The sequence below is a fragment of the Vulpes vulpes genome, chromosome 3 (assembly GCF_048418805.1).
Source record: "Vulpes vulpes isolate BD-2025 chromosome 3, VulVul3, whole genome shotgun sequence".
Classification (NCBI taxonomy): domain Eukaryota; kingdom Metazoa; phylum Chordata; class Mammalia; order Carnivora; family Canidae; genus Vulpes; species Vulpes vulpes.
In genome coordinates, this window is record NC_132782.1 from 23,568,547 (window position 1) to 23,581,872 (window position 13,326).

The window sequence follows — 13,326 nt, forward strand, 5'->3', positions numbered from 1 at the left end:
TATACTGCTAAACTTCCATGAACGATAAATAAGTATGTGTCCTGTAACACCTTAACATCAGAAAAGAATGGAGAAAACAAAATTGTCAACTGGTAAGGAAATAAAGTTGTTTTTTGAAAAAGGAAATACGTTAAATAAGGAAACAAGAATACTAGTGGAATTCAATATCTTATTTTGTCCTTTATAATCTGCACTAGAAAAATATGCCAGTTTATAAAGAGATATAATATACCTTTAAAAAGGACATTCATAGCCTAATGATCAAGACAATTCTGATAGATCTAAAAAAAGACATAAAAAGCAAGGTAAAAAAAAGTTCAAGTAACCCTAAACAGGCAGGCCATAGTACCCATTCCAAAGCATGTGCAAATTTACTCAATGATCCTTAATTCCAGAAAATCATTATCCCAAAGTACCATGCCCCTGCTCTCACACTAATAAAGTATCCTGCAGCTTCTCTTGATAAAGCTCATATACACTTTAGGTTAATAACCAGAGATACATTCAAGCCTGTATAACCGAGTTCAACAGTAAAAAATGAAAACCACATAACCGATATTTCCTAACTCCTGCAAGTGCATTAAAACCTTCTCACAGGAAGGTGGAAGACAATAACAACTAGGATGCAGGATATCATAAAAACTAACTCTATATTTCAAAAACAAGAATTTAGGTGCTGGTTAGTCAATTTTTCTTGGCCTGTATTATATCATTTTTATATATAAAGACATAACACCTATCTAATCAATTAGAAAATACTGGCCTGCTAAGTGCCAACAGAGGTGGCTCACACAGCTATATATTCTGATTAAAAGAGGTCTCAGAAATACCTCTGAAACGAAACCTTCAGAGAAAAATGCATTTCTGTCAAACTTATCAAAGAAAAAAAAGTCTGAAGAAATTTATACATCAAATACTTCCAATTTTAAGAAAAAAAAACATACCTGAAAGGAACGCAAGTTTTTTCTTCAGAATGGGTAGTATTACTGAAGCCTCCATTTTACTCCAGTAAACTTCCTCACTCCTGAAAACGAAGAAAGTTAAATGTCAACTACAAGATAATAATTATTCTATGAAATACATACTTATGATGACATATGCCAGGGTGTCTCAATTTCAGATTACTGACATTTGAGTCAGATTATACTCGTTTGTAAAAATTGTTCTGTGCATTGTATTTAGCAGCATCCTGGCCTCTATTCATTAGAATACCAAAAGCACTCCCCCTTCCAGGCTGTGACAACCAAAATATCTCCAGACATTGCCAAATACCCTCTGGTAGGCAAAATCACAGCTGGCTGAGAATCACTGGCTTAACTGTTTTTGCTTGTAATTGTGTTTGTTTTGTTTTAAGTAGCTCCACGCCCAACATGGGGCTCTAACTCAGGACGCTGAGATCAAGAAGCATGGCTCTACTGCCTCAGCCAGCCAGGTGCCCCACTGGCTTAACTCTTCCAGGGCAGTAATCAGGCTAGAAGTGGCTGGTACAGAACATTAATTCAATAACTATTGGTGAACAAAGGAATCAATTAATTTCTCAAACAGGCAGTCTTTTCTCTATTGCTCTCGTTATTAATTACACAGCTTAATTCCAAATATCTCTCTTGGTTTCACCATTAAATGGAGACCTCTAATCTCTCATATTTTTGCTTCTCCATAACATATGGTTTACACATCCTCATGTTTACCTCAAGATATTTCCTAATAGGCTGTTTCAATTTTTGTCCCCATTGTTAATTATCTCCATCTCTCCACATTCTGAATTTTTTTTAATTTCCAGGGAAAAATTTGATTAACCGAGTTGATCTCTTCCTACCAAGCTATAATCCACTGTTCTTGGTTTATTTTTCTAGTGTCCACATGGCCTCAGCCAAGAATTATGGCTAAATACAAAATGGGACTATCCATATAGCAAGGCCCAAGCATAAGACCATTTTCCTCATAAGGGAGCTTTAACAGCACAGGCATCTGGAGGCATAGCCAGCCCAGTACACTATTAAAATGGATTTCAAGGAGAGCAGAACATTTAAAACAAAACAAAAAAAAATTCATAGATTCAATTATATTATCCACCTATACTTAGCTGCATGTCTGAGAGAGTATTCTCCACCACATTTCATCCTTCCTTTCCCTGTCCCACTTCACACCCATCATCACAAATATAGTGATGGCTCCTTGCAGTATCCCATGAATTTGCATTGTTAGTGAAGCCATAATCTTTTATTTAACAGCCTCCTTCTTTAAAAAAATTGAGATACAGCTGACATATAACATTATATTAGTTTCAGGTGTACAATATGATTCACAATTTGCATATACTGTAAAGTGATCATCACAGCAAGTCTAATTAACATCCCATCCGTCACCATACATGGTTACAATTTTTTTCTTATGATGACAACTTTTAAGACTTACTCTCTTAGCAATTTCAAATATGCAACATAGTATCATAGTATTATAAACAGCATGCTCTCTTGAAAATAATTCTCAAGCAGAGTAGAAAATGTGACTCCACATGAAAATAATTACTTATTCAGCAAATATTTGCCATGAAGTTATCCCATTTCAGATACTGTGTTATTAGCTTGAGCTAAAAAATCAAATCATAGCCCTGCCCTATGAAAAAAAGAGCAATCTTTTAAGGGGGGAAAAAAAAAAAGAGTACTCTTTTAAGGAAAAAAACCCTCAAATACTGGGGGAAAAAAAAGATGTAGTCTTAATATTTGCCAAATAATGACTAATCAAACAAGATTACTTATAGAAATATATACCATGTATACAACTTTAAAAAAACCATTATTTCTACCTATCTACAAAGAAAAAAAAAGTTATAAAACTAAATATATTCTTATCAAGTTTTATTCTTAATATTTGTTTGCAATTTGTTCATTTTTGTTCTGCATCAGCCCCAGCTGACATACAACTGAAAAGAAAAATGATGGAAAAGCTCACACTATACATTTTAAATCTAAAGCCAGTAGCAGTTCATATTTCCAGATCAGTATATCTTGACCTGATGAGTCAGTTATCCAGCTCTCTAAAATCAGATAGCTCAGATTCACATCTATGGTCCCTTCTCCCATGACCACCTGGTCAGAGACTAGATTTGAAAACTTGATAATGCAGGGGTCAGAGCAAGTTGCCCCGAGATATGTCACCTTGCATTCAGATTATTTTGAGCTAAAAACAAAAACAATCAAGGCCCAAAAGACACAGTAGAAACTCTGACTTTCTCTCTACCTGCCTAAAAGAACTCTGATCAACAGTAAGAGAGCTATATCACCTTAGGTAACCACATTATAGTATGAACTCAGGGCAGTAGACAAAGAGGAACTTAAGCAACCTTCATCTTTGATTAAAGTCCTCCTATACCCTAATGTCCCCACTGTATCTTCAGGGCCCAACATTTGTTTATCAAACATTTACTGTTTTTCATCTTCCTGTGAATTGCTTTCCGACCCCCTTCTCCTAAGTTCAGTATAACATATATACCTCATTTTGCCTGACTATTTTTTGAATCTCATATTTATGTGGATTCCCTATAGGCAATTAATTTGATTTCTCCTCTCAATTTATCTCATGTCAATTTAATTCTTAGACCAGCTAGATAAACTTGAAAGGTAGAGAAAAATTTTTCCTCCCCAACAATAATTATGATAATAATGAAAATTTACATTTACTAAGTATTTACTATAAGCCATGCATTGTTTTCAATGATTTGTATTAACTTATTTAATCCTCACTTACTTCTACAAGGTAAGTATCATTATTATTCCTATTTTACAGAATTAACTGGGGCTTAGGTTAAATATTGTCCAACGTCTCACAGCTAGTTAAGTTGGGAAGTCAGGACTCATACTCAGGCAATGTATTCTAGTAGTGATATTCTCACATTACATTATAAATTTATAGGTAAAACAGCTCTGAAAATATCCAGTGACATCTAGCCAACTAAACAAGATGCAGCTATAGTCTATACAAAATTAAAATATCTGGAGTGTGTGTGTGTGTATATATATGTGCATATATCATATATTTATGATATATATGATATACACATATGTGCTACTGCTTTGATTCATGCTAAGGCACCATAACTTGCCTACCATTGCTTCAACAATCATCAGTGCAAATGGCAAGTGATATAAGAATTATTATAGGGATCCCTGGGTGGCTCAGTGGTTTAGCGCCTGCCTTTGGACCAGGGCGTGATCCTGGAGTCCCAGGATCAAGTCCCACGTCAGGCTCCCGGCATGGAGCCTGCTTCTCCCTCCTCCTGTGTCTCTGCCTCTCTCTCTCTATGTCTATCATGGATAAATAAATAAATAAATCTTTAAAAAAAAAAAAAAGAATTATTATAAAAATAGTTTTAACCTCAGAGACCCTCTGTAAGCTGGAAACAAGAGAACTGCTACTCTAGGTGGTCAATGGGACGCTCCCACAAAGGAATTTCAACCCTGAAGGGATAATACAGATACAGGAACAACTTAGCCATAGAAACAGAACTGGCTTTCTAACCAGGTTTTTCCTTTGGCATGAGCACAGACCAATTTCAACTGCCTTTGGTTCCTTCCTATTTTTTGAGTCTATTTCTCCATCCTTATCAATTTTGTGAGTTGTATAACATCCTTCCAATAAATCCGTTTCCTACTTAAGTTAACTAGAATACCCTTCTCATTAGGCAAAGGAGAAACTTGATTGGAATAGGAAGCAAAACTATAACTTAAGACGGTTTCTGCAATCATTTACTGCTGCTTCTTTTTTTAATCTCTTGCCATTTATACTGAATAAAATGTCCATCAACAGTAAGGTTTAGTCACTGTCACAATAAAATGCAATTAACTAGTACCCAAGAGAAAAAAGGAACATCTGGAATTCCTAAGATGCCATAAGGCATAAGAAATGATAATTGCAGCTAACCCTTAAAGTAATAGCTGTGTTATATCAGCTTTGCAAGTCAGGTTATTGATTTTATGCTGACAAGTGTCAAATCTTTCACCATTGTATTATTCTCCATATACTTAAAGTGAAAAAGGAAGATGGTCTCGGTCTCCAGTCTAGATTAACCTTGACACACTACGATATCCAAAAGCAATTTTATTTTTTGTCACTGTCACCTAAGAGATGGAGGCTTTATCCAAAATTTCCATTACCTTACAGAACCATCTCAGCATGACAAAATACTAGATTTTTTTTTAAATCAAACAGCTTTTTTTCTTAAGAACATGTTGAAAGTGATGAAAAAGTAGCTAAAGAGGAATATAGGTTTTAGGGTGTGTAGGCCAATTCACATGACCCCATGGATAAAATGTGAAGTAGCCAAGAAATGAAAGCTGTGATTTTGGGGCACTTGGGTGGCTCAAGTATCTGACTTGGTTAAGTATCTGACTCTTGATTTTGGCTTAGATCATGACCTCAAGATCATGAAATCAAGCCCTGCATTGGGCTCCACTCTGGTTGGGAGTCTAAGATTCTCTCTCATGGCTAATAGACACATAAAAAAATGCTGAACACCATTCAGCACCAAGGAAAAAAATCAAAACAAAGAGATACTGCCTCATACCAGTCAGAATGACTAAAATTAACAAGTCAGGAAACAACACATGTTGGCAAGAATGCAGAGCAAGGGGAACCCTCTTACACTGTTGGTGGGAATGCAAACTGATGTAGATACTCTGGAAAAGAATATGGAGCGGCAGCCCGGTGGCTCAGCGGTTTAGCGCCGCCTTCAGCCCAGGGCTGGATCCTGGAGACCCAGGATCAAGTCCCACGTCGGGCCCCCTGCATGGAGCCTGCTTCTTCCTCTGCCTGTGTCTCTGCCCCTCTCTCTCTCTCTCTCTCTCTCTTTCTCTCTCTTTCTGTGTATCTCTCTCTGTGTGTCTCTCATGAATAAATAAAATCTTTAAAAAAAAAAAAAAAAGACTACCTTATGACCCAACAGTTGCACTACTAGGTATTTATCCAAAGGATACAAACAAAGTGATTTCAAAGGAGCAGGATGTCTTTATAGCAGCAATGTCCATAACAGCCAAAATATGGAAAAAAGTCCAGATGTCCACTGACATGTGAATGGATAAAGAAAACATGGTGTGTGTGTGTGTGTGTGTGTGTGTGTGTACACACAATGGAATATTAATCATCAAAAAGATTGAAATCTTGCCATTTGCAATGACACGGACAGAACTAGAGGGTATTATGCTAAGTGAAATAAGTTAAAGAAAGACAAATACCATATGATTTCATTATATGTGGAATTTAAGAAACAAAACCAATGAACATAGGGGAAGGGAAGGAAGAATAAATACAGAGAGGGAAGTAAACCATAAGAGACTCTTAATCATAGAAACAAACAGAATTGCTGATAGGGAGGGGGAGGAAGGATGGGGTGACGGGGTGATGGGCATTAAGGAGGACACCTGATGAGGTGAGCACTGGGTGTTGAAAGCAGCTGATGAATCACTAAATTCTACCCCTGAAACTAATAATACAGTATATATTACCTAAATTCAATTCAAATTTAAAAAAAATCCTTAAAGAGATTTTTTCACTCCCTCTTCCTCTCCACTCACTTGCACTCTCTCTAAAAAACAAACTTTAAAAAATTAAAAAATTAAAAAAAACAACTCTATGAGGCCAGTGTTCCTTATTCCCAAAACCAGACAAAGACCCCACCAAAAAGGAGAATTACATGCCAATATCCCTGATGGACATGGATGCCAAAATTCTCACCAAAATACTAGCCAACAGGATCCAACAGTACATTAAAAAGATTATTCACCATAACCAAGTGGGATTTACTCCTAGGCTGGAAAGATGGTTCAACATCCACAAATCCGTGTGATGCACCACATTAATAAAAGAAAAGACAAGAACCATATGATGCTCTCAATAGATGCTGAAAAGCATTTGACAAAATACAACATCCTTTCTGGATTAAAACTCTTCAAAGTGTAGGGATAGAGGGAACATACCTCAATATCATGAAAGCCTTATATGAAAAATCCACACCAAATATCATTCTCAATTGGAAAAAAATTGAGAGCTTTTCACCTAAGGTCAGGAACATGGCAGGACGTCCACTACCACCACAGCTGTTCAACATAGCACTAGAAGTCCTAGCCTCATCAATCAGACAACAAAAAGAAATAAAAGGCATCCAAATCAGCAAAGTAGTCAAACTCACTCTGCGGATGACATGATACTCTATATGGAAAACTCAAAAGACTCCACCCCAAAACTGCTAGAGCTCATACAGGAATTCAGCAAAGTGGCAGGATATAAAATCAATGCACAGAAATAAGTTGTATTTCTACATACTAACTTAAGAAGTCAATCCCACTTTCAACTGCAACCAAAACCATTAATAAAAACATAAAATACCTAGGAATAAACCTAACCAAAGAGGCAAAAGATCTATACCCAGAAAACTACAGAACACTCATGAAAGAAATTGAGTAAGACACAAAGAGGCAAAAGATCTATACCCAGAAAACTACAGAACACTCATGAAAGAAATTGAGTAAGACACAAAGAAATGGAAAAATGTTCCATGCTCATGGATTGGAAGAACAAATACTGTTAAAATGTCTATGCTACTTAGAGGAATCTATACATCCAATGCAGTCCCTATCAAAATACTATCAACTTATTCCACAGAGCTGGAATCCTAAAATTTGTATAGAGCCAGAAAAGACCTCAACTAGCCAAAAGAATGTTGAAAAAGAAAACCAAAGCTGTTGGCGTCACAATTCCGGACTTCAGGCTCTATTACAAAGCTATAATCATCAAGATAGTATGGTCCTGGCACAAAAACAGACACATAAATGGAACAGAACAGAGGACCCAAAAATGAACTCTTAACTCTATGGTCATCTAATCTGCAACAAAGCAGAAAAGAATAGGGGGGAAAAGTCTCTTCAACAAATGGTGTTGGGAAAATTGGGACAGCCACATGCAGAAGAAGGAAACTAGACCATTTAATTAACCATACACAAAAATAGACTCAAAATGGATAAAAGACCTAAATGTGAGACAGAAATCCATCAAAATCCTACCGAAGAATGCAAGCAGCAACCTCTTTGACCTCAACAGCAGCAACTTCTTGCTAGACACGTCTCCAAAGGCAGAGAAACAAAGGCAAAAATGAACTATTGGGGCTTCATCAAGATAAAAAGCTTTTGCACAGCAGTCAATAAAACTGAAACACAACTAACAAAATGGGAGAAGATATTTGTAAATGACATATTAGATAAAGGGCTAGTATCCAAGACTATAAAGAACTTATCAAGCTCTGGGCACCAGGGTGGCTCAGTTAGTTGGGCATCTGCCTTTGGCTGAGCATGATCTCCAGGTCCTGGATCAAATCCCATGTTGGGCTCCTGCTCAGCAGAGAGTCTGCTTCTCTCTCTCCCCCTCTATCTCTCTCTACTGCTCCTCCCTACTCATTCTCTCAAATAAATAAATAATCTTAAATTATTATTAAATAATCTTTAAAAAATCATCAAGAACAAATAATCTAATCAAGAAATGGGCGGAAGACATGAACAGACATTTCTCCAAAGACAACATACAAATGGCCAACAGACATTTGAAAAATGATCAACATCACTGAGGATGAGAAAAATACAAAACCACAATGAGATACCACCTCACACCAATCAGAATGGCTAAAATTAACAAGTCAGCAAACAACAGATGTTGGCAAGTATGCGGAGAAAGGAGAACCCTTATATTGCTGGTGGGAATGCAAGCTGGTGCAGCAACTCTGGAAAACAGTACAGAGGTTCCTCAAAAAAGTTGGAAATAGAGCTACCCTACAACCCAGCAACTGCCCTCCTGGATATTCACCCCAAAGATACAAATGCAGTGATCTGAAGGGGCACCTGCACCCCAGTGTTTATAGCAGTAATGTCCATAATAGCCAAACTTTGGAAAGAGCCCAGATGTCCATTGACAGATGAATGGATAAAGATGATGTGGTATACACACACACACAATGGACTACTCAGCCATCAACAAAAATGAAATTTCACCATTTACAACAACATGGATGAAACTAGAGAATATTATCCTAAGCGAAATAACGCAATCACAGAAAGACAATTATCATATGAGCTCACTCATGGAATTTAAGAAACAAAACAGAGGATCATAGGGGAAGAGAGGAAAAAATAAAACAAGACAAGGGACGCCTAGGTGGCTCAATGGCTGAGCACCTGCCTTTGGCACAAAGTGTGATCCCAGGGTTCTGGGATGGAGTCCTGCATCAGGCTCCCTGCAGAGAGGCTGCTTCCCCCTCTGCTTATGCCTCTGCCTCTCTCTCTGCATCTCTCACGAATACATAAATTAAATCTTAAAAAAAAAAAAACAGAGAGGGAGACAAACTATAAGAGACTCTTAATCACAGGAAACAAACTAAGGGTCGCTGGAGGGAGGGGCATGGGGGAACAAGGTAACTGGGAGATGAACATTAAGTAGGGCATGTAATGTAATAAGCACTGGGTATGATGTAAGAGTGATGAATCACTGACCTTTACCTCTGAAATCAAGAATATGTTAGTTAACTGAATTTAAATAAAATTTTAAAAGAACTTTTAAAAAAATTTTTTTAAGAGGAAAACTAGGACAACCAAGTAAGTATATCTTGTCTCCCCAAGATCATAAACCATCTCTAATTTAACTTTGTATTTATTCATTCATTGCTCATTTAACAAAATTATAGTAAGCACCTAACAGATCTAGGCAAGGCTAGGAGCTAGACATACCTGCCATTCAAAAATATCTCATAAATGAATGTATAAATAAATGAACAAGATATGAAACAAACACCCTACAAGTCCTAACATTATCACAAGTGTGGGGTAATCAGAGGGCCATATATGCATGCCTCTCCGTCAGAGCAGTTCCTCCCGGTTTCTTCCTACTGGGATGGTCTCCCACAGATCTAGCAGGTACATGAACCGCTGGATGCTGGAGAAAAGCAGGTCAGTGATGTTGGTTGGATGGAGAGCAATGATGCTACCAATGGGCAGTCATTAGAGGGCAGCAGAGGACATGCTGAGATTCAGGAAAAGAGAACTGCAAGCCTTTTAATCAAGACGGGGCAAATTACACTTCATAACAGATTGTAATTGATGATATGAGTGGGTACACTGAAACTCCTCTCTCAATAAGTATAAATCAACCAGTTTATTTAGAAAATTTAGTTAGATTCTTCAAACAGCTTTAACAACCAGTGAAAACCCATTAGGATAGCCTAAGGCTAACTAAATCATCCCTAATAAGTCTACATCAAGTAGACACATGATGGTAATGAACAAAATCAGAACACTGGCTCCTCAGCCTGCATTTCCAGAAGAAATACTACAGTTGTCCTTAAGTTCAGATTAGAAATACCTTCAACTGTTGTTATGAAGTAAGAGCAATCATGGAGACGAAAACAAGCAAACACACATAGATACTATCTAACTGGTTTATCACTCTACATATCCACATATGAAATTATGCATAAATAAACAGTATCCAACTTTACAATAATACATCAGGAAAGCAGATCAAGAGTTGAAAATTTCTGTAATTTTTCGTTATGCCAGGGTATGATTATTAATCTGGTTTTATAATACTATTGACAGTCCTAAATGAAAGAACAACAATCCTTTTGAATAGATTTTAAATAAAACTGATAAAATAATGGTTAACTTTCACTATAATATACATCAATCCAAAAACTCTAAAAAAATTTCTCTAAATAAAACTGAAAGCTAGGGATGCCTGGGTGGCTGAGTGGTTGAGCATCTCCCTTTGGCTCAGGACGTGATCCTGGGGTCCCTGGATCGAGTTCCGCATCGGGCTCCCTGCATAGAGCCTAGTTCTCCCTCTGCCTGTGTCTCTGACTCTTTGTCTCTCATGAATAAATAGATAAAATCTGTAAAAAAAATTGAAAGCTAAAGAAAGTGTCACCATATAATATCATTTTTTACAGATGTACCAGGACCTAGTTTATTCAGTAAGGGAGGGAGAAAGGAAGAAAGGTTAGAAAGAGAAATATTTTGAGAGTTTACTATGAAAATATCAATAATCTACCTCAAAAGGCAGAAAAAAATTCTATATTAAGTTCAGTGGGACATTAAAAGTCCTACTGAGGGACGCCTGGGTGGCTCAGCGGTTGAACATATGCCTTCTACTCAGGCCGTGCCCCCAGGGTCCTGGGATCAAGTCCCACATCGGGCTCCCCTCGGAGAGCCTGCTTCTCCCTCTGCCTGTGTGTCTGCTTCTCTCTGTGTCTCTCATGAAAAAATAAAATTTTTCAAAAAAGGAAAAAGTCCTATACTCCAACTAAACTTCAAACATTCAAAGGTCTACGGCTAGTGGTGTAACAGCCCACCACTTAAAAACTCTCTTCAAGAACAATAAAAGCCAAGCACTCCTACACCACTCTTCCTGCCCTGCCCCTTTTTCAAAGGAGCAAGTGACACTGGTATCTACAAGGTCAGACACACAGGCAAGTCAGCTCCATAACGCTCTCTTCACATGTCTAGCTGTTCTACCAAACCTTCAGCAGCTGCAAACCTCCATTTTTTGGAGGTCCAACTTTAAAAGTTCCTTACGTGCATGAATTTTTCAAATCTTTGGTTCTTCTTATCTGTGCAGTGATAAATTCTCAGGAGTTTGGCTGCTTCTTCACCAAAAGTGAGGAAGAGCAGGAAAAAGGAATATTGCTTTAGAGAAGTAAGTCAGGTGTGTAGAATTCCAGGAAGGTAGAGAGATTTCTGGCATCCTCAGCTATGTAGTACCTCACAGCTAGAGCCTCTTTATATGCTTCTAAAGCTCTCAGAAGAGCTCCCTGCCTTCATGGTTTCTGCATCTCAGCCTCACACTGAGCTCCAAGAAGCCTGGACCACTTCCTTCTCTAGGGAAACGAATATATCCATCAAGTTCACCTCGCTGGGTAGGTCTCCCTCCATCACAAGAAGCAGCAGCACATCCAGCCATAATAACTTTACAAACTCATGGTCTCATTTCTAGATTCCAACCTCTCTTCACATGCTATAGGTATCTCCTGCCCTCCTCTTCATCTCAAAATTTCTCTGGGTAATCACCAAACCTCTTCTCTCCTAACCTTTACCCTACAAAGAAGTATTCTTCCTCTACCCTTGGCAAAGACGTACATGCCTTTAATTGAATTGATCTCAGACAAAATCCAATATTCCAGCTATTAAGTCTAATGGATTTGAAAAGACATTCACATGTATTATCAGATTCCTAATTCCAAAGAATTGGCATCAAAATTCATTTTTAATATCCAACTACTTATATGTTGGATACCACACCTTCACAAGAGAACTTTTGTTCAGCCAAAATACACATATAACATGAACTGAGATTTTGGCACTATCATATTTTTTTGTTTATACTATGTCAATATAAGGCACATACATACCAAACACCACACTGGAAAAAAAAGTAAAAAATCATACTAAAAAAGTTCAAAAGTATTTAAGTTAACTAATACAATGGGAAAAGTACTCAAAAATGGAATTACAGTATTACCAGGCAGAAGAAAAGCCAGTACATGGAATATGTATGAGTTATTTTCCATAATACTAAAAATCTTGTTTAAAAATAACAATACTGTAATGTACTTTTGAGGTAAAACTACAAAAGCAATACTGAACAAACTGCAAATCCTTTAACTTGTTCACTAAATGAAATGTCACTTCACCATCAATGGAACAAATATGACACATAAAAAACTACTTATAGAATGACCACATCTTTTATACCTCATAAGGACTATTAATAATACTAACTACCTTTCCCAAGCAAAGACCTCCTGCACCGAAAACTTCTCTGCCATGGGATTCTTTTTCAAAGAGTTATTCTTGGGATCCCTGGGTGGCGCAGCAGTTTGGCGCCTGCCTTTGGCTCAGGGCGCGATCCTGGAGACCCGGGATTGAATCCCACGTCGGGCTCCCGGTGCATGGAGCCTGCTTCTCCCTCTGCCTGTGTCTCTGCCTCTCTCTCTCTCTATCATAAATAAATAAAAAAAATTTAAAAAAAAAACAAAGAGCTATTCTTTCTGAAAGGTAGTTTGGTGCAATGGTCAATAAAGATCATGGCCTTGGAGACAAGGTGTGACTCCAAAGCAGCCACTTACCAACTAGGTGGCTTACACAATTCCTTTAATTTCTCATATGAGCACAATCATTAAACTAACTCACAAAAAAAAAAAAAAAAAAAAAAAAACTAACTCACGACTAAGGATTAGGTGAGCTAATACACGTTTAGTCTTTAATATACTAATCCAAGATGGTAGGCACTCAATAA

At 37.4% G+C, this 13,326-nt stretch overlaps 1 protein-coding gene across 5 annotated transcripts in view; it reads right to left on the reverse strand.

Moving 5' to 3' along the window:
* Positions 1 to 13,326, reverse strand: part of SESTD1 (SEC14 and spectrin domain containing 1) — a 129,095-nt gene that overhangs the window by 79,278 nt on the left and 36,491 nt on the right. For all 5 annotated transcript variants that reach the window (XR_012000342.1, XM_072752070.1, XM_072752072.1 and 2 more), the window contains one exon: positions 945 to 1,024. Coding sequence is in view for 4 of the 5 variants with exons in the window: in XM_072752070.1 (XP_072608171.1) it covers positions 945 to 999 (55 nt within the window). In the remaining variant the exon portion in view is untranslated. The remainder of the gene's footprint in view (positions 1 to 944; positions 1,025 to 13,326) is intronic.